The sequence below is a fragment of the Lethenteron reissneri genome, chromosome 42 (assembly GCF_015708825.2).
Source record: "Lethenteron reissneri isolate LAM-NWPU_2019-01 chromosome 42, ASM1570882v1, whole genome shotgun sequence".
Classification (NCBI taxonomy): Eukaryota; Metazoa; Chordata; class Hyperoartia; order Petromyzontiformes; family Petromyzontidae; genus Lethenteron; species Lethenteron reissneri.
Genome location: NC_083820.1, coordinates 12,934,497 through 12,947,301, shown reverse-complemented (window position 1 = coordinate 12,947,301; position 12,805 = coordinate 12,934,497). Strand labels below are relative to the sequence as shown.

The window sequence follows — 12,805 nt, the reverse complement described above, 5'->3', positions numbered from 1 at the left end:
CCGCGACAGCGTTTACACGCGGCGATTAATTAGAGCGTTCATCGATTACCCAAAACGCATATCGATTAATCAGTGATCGATCATCGATGAAGAAGAGGAGATGTCGATTCATCACAGTGGATATCGATTACTGAAAGTGGATATTGATTCATCAGAGTAGATTTCAATTAATCAGCGGATATCCATTCAAGAGTGGATGTCGATTATTAGAAGTGGATATCAATACAATTTCGATTTAAAGCTTTCGTGACTGCAGGGATTAATCTTCTTGGTTCTTTCGGTAAAGTCACGTAGAATGGAAATAATAAAATAATAAAAAATAAAACATCATAAAATAATTCTCACGACGTTTCGGCCACAACGCAAGCAGCCGTCCTCAGGTGAAGAACAGGTCTGTCGATAAGACAGAGTCTGTGACACGTCCTGGGCTTGGAGCGTCTATTTAAGCTGGGAGGGGGGAAGAAGAGCGCCTTGACAAAAGAATTTGCATATCAAGAGGAATTTTAGCATATTTATGTAATATTACACTATGTATTATTCTACCCACCCTACTGCACACCACACTGCTGCATATTCACCATACAACTACGAATTTTAGCATATTTATGGAAAATGCAGATATGCGACTAGTACTACGCATTTCACAAATAGTACTAGTCGCATACTATTTGTGAAATGCATAGTACTAGTCGCATATCTGCATTTCCCATAAATATGCTAAGGCGCTCTTCCTCCTCCCTCCCAGCTTAAATATACGCTGCCAAGCCTGGTGGTGTTCATTCAGAAGCTGTCTTTCTGACAGACCTGTTCTTCACCTGAGGACGGCTGCTTGCGTTGTGGCCGAAACGTCGTGAGAATTATTTTATTGGTTTATTTTTATTATTTTATTATTTCCATTCTACGTGACTTTACCGAAAGAACCAAGAAGATTGATATCAATTGTTCAAAATGGCCATCGATTAAACAGTGGGTATCGATTTATCAGTGGCCATGGATTAATCAGCGTGGATATCCATTAATCAGAGTTAATATCGATTACTGGCAGGAGATATCGATTAATCAGTGTTAATATTGATAACTAGAACACTTGCCTGGTGTTTGGAAACCATTTAAGGAACTATGGCCATTTGCAATGATCGATGAGATCGTTGTTAAGCAATGATAAACTATTCACTAATCAAACGCAACACAATGGTCCTTGTATTTATCAGACCAACATGGGCATATTTCACATTTTATTGTAAATATTCCCATCTGATTGTTGCTGATCGATTTGCAATGCCGATAAATGTAAAATATATATACACCGTACATGTATTGGTCAATGAGAGAGATCAATGACTGGAATGCTGAAGAAATGTGACCTTTGCTACACAGAATGCTAAGCTCCTCAACATGGCCATAATGTTAAATGTTTAACATTTACGTTCATGTTTGCCAATTAATCGATCGACAATGTATTGATTCATTGATTGTAAAATACGTACTGTCCCTGGCCCCTGTGCGTGAGACACCATGGGCCATAATTCGGCCACTTTTTTTATTTCCTTGAATTTATTCAAGACTGCTAAAGATCTTCTTTCGGCCACTTTTTCACACGATTTTAATGTCATTTAAAAACAAGTTTTTGGCGATTTATGAATTAAGGAGGTAACATAAGGGCAGGAGTCAAAATATGGGTTGTAAAAATACTTCTTTATGTGGCGTCCCTCTGATGTCACGTTTTACATCAAGCGCCCTCGCCATACACAATACGGTCACTTCGCGAAACGGCGTTCAGTGTTGGCAAATGTTCCACAAGTTTATCAAGAAGGTATGTTGAAAACAAAATTATATGCTTTAAGAACAAACATTTATTAAAGACGAGTAAATCCACATTTTATTACCATTCTTGTTTTATTACACCATGTCATGAATTCGGGGAATCCAATCACCAAGAGCGATGTGTGTGGGTGGCTGTGCTGATGGACTCATCCCCACGACCCTTTAATCCGTGACGCACGAGGAGCCTTCCCACTGCACGTTTCGTGGGTTCCGGCATTCATATTTAAAGCGGCTGGTAACATATAAACGAGTTTAGACAATTGCAAATTCTAGAGCTAAGGCTAAAACGTGTCCTGCTTCAACCAGTGCAGATAAATATACACTTGGGGTTTTGGTGAAACACTAAAACGTTCGAAACAACTTTGAAAAGACCACGACAACAACCGTCTCCTTAGGTGTGCACAGTGCCACATCGATCTTGTTCATTCAAACTTTCCTCTCCGGATGCCGAAGACAATGCTCATTCCATAGAACAACGTCGTTAAGAAGGCAAAGATCTGTTGGAATGAACATACACAATGTAGAGTTACACTTCGCTCCACAGCCTTCAATGCCTGCACATGTGGTGGTGCATGTATGTTGCATATTGAACTTCTTTCGCACCGTACGTAGCCAACCGTGCTAATCGGAGGTGTGGGGGAAGGACAACAAACTAAACACAAAAAGCAGTTCTAAAGAAATGAGTTTTCAGTCTATATTAAAAGAGCTTAGCTCCAGTGGCTTCCTATTATTGAAATGAAGAGCGTTCATCACCTAAGATTAGCACTGTTGGCTAAGTACGGTGCGAAAGAGTTCAACAGCCGCAGAAGCACATCTGAAAGCCCGCGATGCAGTGACCATCCGTGTTCGATGACGAGACAGCTGGATTACAGGTGCACGCCTATAACACAGTAATTGAGAGCCAAGGGTTGGTGAATCACAGAGATTTGTGAACCTCTCAAACCCATTAGGTTGCAAGGTGGTCAAGTTATATACAGTATATCAAATGTATAACTGAATCCAACTGTGCAAAGCTTTGAGTATTATCCCTTAATACGCGTAAGTTTTCTCCAGGAAACTCCAGTTTCTCCAGTTTCCTTCCCCAAGTAAAAACACCCAAAATAATTTGCCCCAATGCAGGACACTCCATATTTGAAACGGGATGGTAAGCAAGCAATTCATTCCGCTTGGTTGTATATCTGTGAGGCAATACACTGCTTTACACGGGTAGGATCAAGTATAGTCACACCATGACAGCATGGATGCTGAGAGAGGCGGCATTGTCGGCAGTGGCGTGTTTGGAAAAATCGGCATTTGGGACTCGAGCAGCTCAATAGGAATGTTTGATTTGTTTGTGATGGTTCTTTTAATATTTCGCGCCTGCCCTAATGCTATCCCAATCTTGCTTTCAGCATCACGGAACTAGATGAAGAAGCTCTTTGGATCTCTCATAGAGCAGAGCAACCTTCCGTGATGGAGAAAAGCCGATGACAGCAGATATCAAAGCTACATCGGAGATCCCTTCTTCGAGTGTCCTCTGGTCCGCACACAGTCGAGGGCAGCACCACATGACAGAGATGTACATCGCGTGCCAATCAAACCGATATTCGAATTCTCAGAACTGAAGCCAAAATACATGTAAGTGCAGAGCTAAGTTTTATTGCAATTATTTTTGTCCATTTATTGGTGACTGATTCTAGATTTTAAGTTTTCGTGACTGCAAGGATTCATACTCTTTGGTTTTTTCGGCAAAGTCACGTAGGTTACACCTGATGACGGAGGCTTGTGTTGCTTCCGAAACGTCGTAATTTAATTTATTTTAATTTTTTACCTACGTGACTTTACCGAAAAAAACAAAGAGTATTGGTGACTGGCCTGAGACCATCAATGTTATGATGTTTGAAAAAGGCTACTTAAATTTCGATTTAAAGCTTTCGTGACTGCAGGGATTCATCTTCTTGGTTCTTTCGGTAAAGTCACGTAGAAGGGAAGTAATAAAATAATAAAAATAAAACATAATAAAACAATTCTCACGACGTTTCGGCCACAACGCAAGCAGCCGTCCTCAGGTGAAAACCAGGTCCGTCGAGGCGACAGAGTCTGAATGAAACAGCACACGAGCTTGGAGCATATATATAAGCTGGGCGCATTGACAAATTCCTTTTGATATGCAAATTCCTTTGTCAATGCGCCCAGCTTATATATATGCTCCAAGCTCGTGTGCTGTTTCATTCAGACTCTGTCGCCTCGACGGACCTGGTTTTCACCTGAGGACGGCTGCTTGCGTTGTGGCCGAAACGTCGTGAGAATTGTTTTATTATGTTTTATTTTTATTATTTTATTACTTCCCTTCTACGTGACTTTACCGAAAGAACCAAGAAAAAGGCTACTTATTTAAATGAGGCATCACAGTGCTTTAGCAGTCAGAATTAAGGTCGTTCATGAAATATGCCCCGTGGTGCCTGTAACATGAATGCTCCTGAGAGTGCTGTAGATGGTTTATTGTAACGCACAACATGAGCACTATTAGCAACCTCATATTTCATTAACTGTAAAAAAAAATGTACATGCAAAATTCACATTTATGAGAATGAGAAAGAAATGTCTAACTTTGATTCCGCTGAGTGAGGCGTTTTGCTCCGTGACGTTTGAGTGGAAGTGCCCGCCAGTGGCAAGTGCTTGGAGATGGAGAGGGCTACATCCCCAACGGAGGGAGGACGTGCAGGTGGCAGTGGAGTGATAGACACTCAAAGCAGGGTGCAATACAAACAATTCTAGGATAAAATTAAATAAAAAGCCATCGTGGTGAAGTTTCATCCAATATTAGATTGACAAATAATTGAACACAATTATAATACACCACATAAAAGGTGATGTTGCCTTCATGCGGTATTTGCACTTTGAAATTATAAAAAGAACGTGTTTCACCTTGGGAAGCCTCACCGAATATCAACTGTTTTAACGAAGGCGCCGCAATATTTTTTATTCCAATTCTAATAACGAGTGTTTGGTTTCGTGTAGTACACGTGGTAAAGTGTGGCATGTCACTGAAAAGGCATCAGTAGGAGTTATCTTATACGTTTAATTAAAACAAACAGCCTCGGCTACTGATGTGCGAGTTCCGACCGGACACTTGGTATCGTGACATGACACTGGCAGCAGCGTCTGCAACCTGTGTTGCCATGCCTGTGGGTACCGTCTTCGGACTGCAGCAGGACTCACCACAGCAGCCACGTTGAGACCGTAGAAAGAATTCCCTGGAAATGAGGTGGCCAGCAAGTTTGCCAGCAAGACTGACGCGCTGAGGTACATGCCAAACGCCACTGAGTTGTACAGGATATCCTGGGCACATGCACAACAAAGAGGCAGTCAGCTGGGAAGCAGATTTTGTCCCAACATCCCAACATAGGACCACAGAGTGCCGGTTCTGGGTTGCTTCCCACTTATCAGTGGTATCCCACATCTCTGGATGATTCTCTCTATACTCTCTCGCTCGCTCTCTCTCTCTCTCTCTGAGAGTTTACAAAAACTGTGCGAATTATAGATTGTAAATAACTTTTACTGTCAGTTCCAATTTTTTTCCCCTAATTATACCATCTATGTTCGTTCATTTGATTTTCAATCCGCTTGTCCTGGTGAGGGTCGCGGCAGCAGCATGTTAAGTAGGGCGGTCCAGACCTCCCTTTCCCTGGCGACAGACTCGAGCTCTTTCTGTCTGAGAAATTCCCAGGCGTTCCCAGGCCAGCTGAGCGACATCGTCCTGCCAGCAGCATGTCCTGGGCCGGCCCCGGAATCTTCGCCCAGTGGGACGTGCTGCCTGGTACAGTTCTAGGGGGAGTCTAACCAGGGGGCATCCTTACCAGGTGCCTGAACCACCTCCTATCTATAATTTATAAATCTCTCAAAACAACCGTACAATTACCTCCAATATGTTTTGATGCAGCAGTAGTAAATTGAAACTATGATTGTAAAACCCGTGAAGAGAATGCGTTGTTGACGAGGCTCATGACCCATCTCTCAGAAGATTGAAATCGTAATTGTTTAAACACAGACAATGAAGCGAATGAGAAGAGGCTCGATCCGTTTTAAGGGCGTCTCGTCAAGAGATACACGGTAAGCAAAGCTACATTAACACGTTTCTCATTCAATCTTGAATATAGCAATATTAAGTCAAAAACTAAACTGAGTATACATTATTTGCTAAAGCAGCTGAGACCATTTAGAGACCGATTAATTGTTACACCCGAGAACCAGGTTTAATCATGAGCAGTTGCCTGGATTTTAACCCAGAAATTCAGCGGTGCCAACTCTGCACTCTGACACAACGCGAGTCGACTGAGCTTCCCAGCCACCTCACACTGGCTCCAGGTTGAGGAGGCCACAGAATCTGCCTCTGGTTTTAATCTCGGCGACGTGTGTAGCTGAATTGAGTTACGTGAATCCAAGCAGGCGCATGCAGTCGGCTTTTTGTGTTTAATTTGTTGAAGTTCTCCCGCACCTCCGATGAGCACGGTTGGCTGTGTACGGTGCGAAAGAAGTTCAACATACGTACGTACAGTCCATGCAGATTCTTAAAAACACTGCTCACTCGAGTCCAACGATTGTGCAGCATAAAATAATTCAATGGGAACCAGTCATGGTGATTGACGGTGCAGCACTCACTACTTTACTCCAGTTACTCGTTCACTGGTGGTCGGTTGCCTCCTTATCACTCTTCTATTGCTGACACCACAGTTACCGTTCCAGTGAACTTCACTCGTAATGAGGACTCGGTCAACCGGACACCGCTTCGTGTCATCCAGTGTTCAACCACCACACTGCAGGTCACAACAACACACTCACTAACCCACTCACCCCTCTACCCATTCACCCACCCACTCACTCAACCACCACACTGCAGGTCACAACACACTCACTAACCCACTCACCCCTCTACCCATTCACCCACCCACTCACTCAACCACCACACTGCAGGTCACAACAACAAACTCACTAACCCACTCTCCCCTCTACCCCTTCACCCACCCACTCACTCAACCACCACACTGCAGGTCACAAAAATACACTCACTAACCCACTCACCCCTCTACCCATTCACCCACGCACTCACTCAACCACCACACTGCAGGTCACAACAACACACTTACTAACCCACTCACCCCTCTACCCATTCACCCACGCACTCACTCAACCACCACACTGCAGGTCACAACAACACACTCACTAACCCACTCACTCCTTTACCCATTCACCCACCCACTCACTCAACCTCCACACTGCAACTTGCATCTTTTGTATTTTTTCTTCTTCCCTTACGCTAGACTAGTTTGGAATTCCATCCCATCGTCTCTTTTCCCAGCACTTCGGACATTAATTCAATAAACGTAACTAATCTGTTATAACTTTATAGTGCCATTTGTTGCTGGCCGCTTAACGTTTTGGACCTCTGGGGCTGTGCTCAGCAACTATGCAAAAAAAATGGATCACTACCATCACCAGCCCCTATTGTCTTTCGGCTCCAATGATCGATTCAGCCACCTGCCTGCGCCATGCGAGGGTGGACAATCCGAGTTGGCGCAAGCTGCCTCTTCGAACTCTAGCCACAAGCCGTCGCTGCAGCAGGACAACCGCCAGGTGGGACACTTCCAGTGATTGTCACGTTGACAGAACCAATGATGGCCACAGCAATGTGGCATTTAAACCAGTGGCTTGAGACAGCCAGCGGGGATGAGCGTTACCCAGAGCTTGTGTGGGCACGAGGCCTCATTGTAGACGCAATATTGACATAAACGACACTGTAGCTGTGCACTGGGGAGAGCATGCGGAGTGGAAGTCGGGGAACGAGTTTAGCAGCGCCGTGTCATGCGCCTTGGGCAATGTCGATCAGCTCCGCGGGTGCAGCAGTTTGCGTTCCTAGGTGGCGGCACCGTAAGCGGCGCAGCGGCGGCTGCCTCGCCATGACTTTACTGGGGCCGTCAGGACTGCTCACTTTTCATGAGTATCGAGTTGTCGTTTTGTAATTCAGTGGCTTCATTAACAGTTGTGTCCTGGGCTTAACCAGCGACTGGTAACATTACAACACCAACCACCACGCCCGATACGGTCCATGGCCCAGGCACACAACAGTCGAGCATTAAGCTAATTACTGACCATGTCAATGTAATTCCACAGTGGCAGCGCACTCATTTTTTGAATGAACTGATAGGCAGTCAAATTCCCATTGGGTATTACTGTAGATGCAGAGTGAACCCAGGGCATGCATCATTGCAGTAGCCCGATGGTTACAAAGGCTTTACAAGCAACAACGCACAAAGCATGCCTCAACGCAAACGCAAGAATAGTGAAATGCTGTGACTTGTAAAGGTCATGCTATGATATCAGCTTCCATTCAAGTTTCACATTTGAGAATAAGTGCATGCTCTTGTTACGATTGAGAAGACTGATTTTGTGAAATGTTAAGTTGTGTTTCTAGACAAAAGTTTAACCTTTGCTTTCAAAATGTAATTTTAAAATATTCAACTTAAATAAAATGTTGATTTTAAAAACGTTTGTGATTTCCATAAAATAATTGCACAATTTTCGAATATTTGATTGCACCAAATGTGTACCTCAAATTTTACCTAAATATTCTCATGTCTCTCTTGAAGAAGAGACTTGTCAAGTGGTTTATAAATGGTTGTGTGAATGGTATAACTATGATTACCAATTAGTAGTAGACATAGTTGTTAATGATCACGTGCAATGTAATACTCGTTTATAATTATCACTAAAACATAAACTGGCCACTATACAGCTATATTAGAACTAGTAAATTGCACACGTGGGCGTTGCCACACACATCCAAGTTAAAATAAAGTGGTACAGGGCTGGGTTTCTGGCCATACGGTACTGTATAGTGACCAAATTCCGCAATCACAAAATTGCGAGTTCAAATTCTGGTGAGCGGTGAATGTATCCCCTCTCCATTCTAGTGTTGGTGAAATGAGTGCTGCTTAGTGGGAGGTAAAACATCTGTTATATTATATCGACTCGCCCCTGTCATATTTACACCGCTGGCTCAGGATTGTAATTTGGATGAGCAGCACACCACAGGAATTTGAGTGGGAACCAATCTCACATTAAAAACAAATATTTTATTTATCCAGGAAACCATTTTTGAACCTACATTGGGGATATTTGTCAATTAATTATCTTCACTAATTGTTTCTAGATTTGAAGCTTTCGTGACTGCAATGATTCATATTCTTAGGTTTTTTTGGTAAAGTCACGTAGGTAAAAACATTAAAAAGTAAAAATAAATAAATAAATATAAATCACGACGTTTCGGAGGCAACACAAGCTTGTGTACAAACCAAGGTTCTCTGCAAACCTCCTGGCTACCATCAAAGGTTTGTACACGAAGCCATACAAATATACACAGACATAATTTCAACCGTGATGACGGTTACAAACTGAGTAATCATTGGAAAGATGTGATTAACCATGCAAAAAAGATTTAACTGCACTTATTTGCCAATCTTATTTGACAGACAACCATCACAGTTTTACCATGTTTAGTGGTGGTCTCCCTGTTACAGGTTGAGTCACAAACCGCACCTCTCCATAACAAAGGCTCAGCCGTTGTTATGCAGTCTATTCTTAGTCTTAAGCCTCACCTTACCATATTAATAAAAAGTATGCGGCCCTTGCCCCACCACCTTCTCCAACCATTATATAAACGGAGTGTTAGCTCCTGCAATCTCTCATTTACTTGATACAGCTGTCGAAACGTCGTGATTTTTATTTTTTTATTTTATTTTTACTTTTTAATGTTTTTACCTACGTGACTTTACCGAAAAAACCTAATTTACTAATTGTTTTGCATATGGGAGGAGTCCAGGTTATCTGGAGAAACACCAAGCATATGGGGGAGATACAACTCGAAGGTTCTCACAGAGATATTCCTGATCCCACTTGAGGCACTACACCACCTCCATTTAAACGGCAAGGTCGGCAGAGTGGTAATCCTCTCGCCTCAGCAAGAAACACTTGGGTTGGATTTCCGACTTGGGCACATTTCTGTATAGACCTTGTATGTTCAACCCATGTTATGCATCGGTTTCCTCCAGGTTCTCATACAAACTAAATTGGTGTTGGCCAAACATTCCAATGCACCTGAAAAGAAGTCATAGGACTCAATGTGGATTTTCTGGGTAAATAAATGATGACGAACCCACTGGCTGTGATACCGCCTCGCAGCCCAACGCGTTTGGGAGCCTCGCAGGTTCCCACGGTTCACGCTCCCGGGATTGACACGAGCGCGCTGGCTGCTCACTCTATGTTGCACGCGTGCCAGCAGTTGCGGCGCCGCCGCCACCAGCGGCTGAAATCGCCTCTCACCGCTGGAACGCGCTGCGCCCAACATTTAAAATAGACCTGGGCGGTGGCGGCAACTCTGCCTTAAGCAGCTGACATTTGCAGATGGTGCGGTGGCGTTCACACGTTCCCCTATAACCACGCGAGACACTACAGGCGACTGGTTATCCCCAACCAACTGTTTCAATAATGTCTTCGGTGTTCGTTTTTCAAGATAAAATTGCTGTGTTGATGTTCACTTTCTGTTTTTGTAGCAGGCTAGTCTGATAGTCAGCACACGTACATTTGCTCACATTTGGACAATGTTTTAAGTTTCTCGCTGCTTTTGTTCTGCACAGAGTCTAAATCAATTTACCCAGGCCTCCCTTGCACAACAGCATTGCCTTGAAGGACTCTCACCTGATTATAAATAAATACAACTCATTAATAAAAATACATCAAATTGATTACTGTATCCAATATGAAGGCAATCAAAAGACTGGATTTTGACAAAAACTATGATTTTAATTATGACCCATAGGAATTTACACTGGATGATGAAAACATCAAAACGTGGTCCCCAGCACTTGTGTTACTTTATTGTGATTTCGCTTGTTTACCCAGGAGAGCCTCACTGAGTCTCAGGACTCTTTTTTAGGAGGGTCCTGCCAGATGTATGGCAGTAGGGACGATGTCGCTGTGTGTTTAATCCAAATTGACTGCTTTGCAGGTAAGCTTTTAGAATTGTGAGTGTGTGTGTGCTATAGCTTTTTGAGGGGGGGGGACGTGCAAGGTGATGGAGTGATGACTATGGGGCAGAGGGTTGGGCATTGGAGGGAGGGGTTGACTGGAGAAGCAGCGAAGGATGAAAGCAAGAGTCTGGACTAGAAGAGGGGGATAAAGGTGATGGTGCGGAGCCAAATGGGAGTGCCAGGAAATAGGGGTGGCAAAGGGGAAGAAGTGACCTCTGCAGATCAGATATTACTTGTGGGGGTTCGCCAGCGCGCCTTTGTCACTGGAGTGGTGTGCATGGGTTGAGAGATAAGAGAAGCCACAGAGAGGGAAGTAAGACAATTTGGAGCCAGTCGAGGTATCATATACGTAAAGTATAAATTGGCATCTCACGGCCATCTTCCAGGCGTCGATGTTGCGCTCGGGCATGTGGGAGAGGTAAATGACGAACTGGATGAAGGTGAGAATGAAGAATGTCACGGCCACGAACATCACCCAGCCCTGGTATGTGGGAATCGGCAGGTTGGTGCCCGCCTCCAGGAACCACACGAGGGCCCCACACACCTGCGGAGAGCAGACAGCAGAGAGGACTCTCAGCACCGCACCGCCTGGTACACACAGCAGAGAGGACTCTCAGCACCGCACCGCCTGGTACACACAGCAGAGAGGACTCTCAGCACCGCACCGCCTGGTACACACAGCAGAGAGGAGTCTCAGCACCGCACCGCCCGGCCGCGGCGTAATGTTTAATGGTCAGCACACTGCACTTGGTTAATGCACACACTTTAGCTTAAATGCATAAAAATAGGGATATGTTTTATACAATACAAAAACACACTACAGCAAAGGGCATTGTTCAAAAAGATTTGTCACCTGAAATAGATACATATTTAACCCGATATACAAAATATGTCAAAGTGTTTAAAGCAAATAGGCAGTGATCATATCCTATTTACAACCCTGAGCCAGTGGCAGAAACTCCACATTCAAATGGCAGGGTGGGTTTATCGATGACAACTGTTGATTACCCTACAAAGCGGTACCTGTTTTATCAACCCCAGAGTGATGATAGGCTGTCAACCCACAACCAAGATTTGAATTCACAACATTCTGATCGCAAGCCGCCCACTCTCCTGCTGAGCCACCTGGCTGTATACAAAACCCCCATAGATGCATACAGCGATGCAATCATCATCATGGGTCACTTAAGCATGGGCAGCATAGGGGCGCAAGCGATGCTTTGGCAATCCACCCTCTTCATCTCTCGCAGTCTTTTAGGGATCAGCATTAGTCCCTCCGATGTGTACTCTGTATAATAATAGAATGCCATTAACTTTGAAATCAGTTAACAGAGCGCGAGAAGTGAAAATTGTCCCGTCGGGCACCGAGTCAGTTTTAGCGACGTTAACAAATACAGAGTAAACCTGTCGAACGCAATTTCAAGCCAGCGATGAAAACGCGCAATCACTTACCAGCTCTCCAACAATGAGCAGCCCATCGAGCCGGCGGAACAGCAGGGAGCCCAGCGGCAGCGATGGCTTGTGGCTGAGTCCAGAGATGTCGTGGGATCCGGTCTGCATTGCTGCCGCTCTTGCTGCTGCTGCTGCTTTACGCGGGACTCAAATTCAGCCGGACGGCGCTGCTGCTGCTTCTGCTACTACTGATACTGGCTAATGCCAAAGGGATCCGGGCGGGGCACCAACTTGCCCTGCGACCTCCCCCATTCCTCCGCGGTCAGAGCAGGTGTGGACGTTGCCGAACCCTTACCCGACTGGAACAAAAACACGCCGCACGCAGGGCGTGGCCGACCGCCGGCTGTGAAGAGCCCAGGTGGTCGGACCGGCCATGGGTGGGAGTCATCACTCGCATGCAGCCACACCCTGGCTTGGCCCTCACCTGGGGGGCAGGCGGATACAGCCACCCTGACCTCCTCTAA

General features: G+C 44.7%; 1 protein-coding gene across 1 annotated transcript; it reads right to left on the bottom strand.

Annotated features, from left to right (window-relative positions):
• Positions 1-1,581: 1,581 nt before the first annotated feature.
• On the bottom strand, positions 1,582-12,624 carry LOC133353018 (protein MAL2-like). Its single transcript, XM_061569080.1, has 4 exons — positions 12,342-12,624; positions 11,263-11,433; positions 5,026-5,145; positions 1,582-2,321 (listed from the first exon to the last, which is right to left on the bottom strand). Exons 1-4 carry the CDS (start codon positions 12,447-12,449, stop codon positions 2,247-2,249), a joined length of 474 nt encoding a protein of 157 aa, XP_061425064.1. The 5' UTR covers positions 12,450-12,624; the 3' UTR covers positions 1,582-2,246.
• Positions 12,625-12,805: the final 181 nt, after the last annotated feature.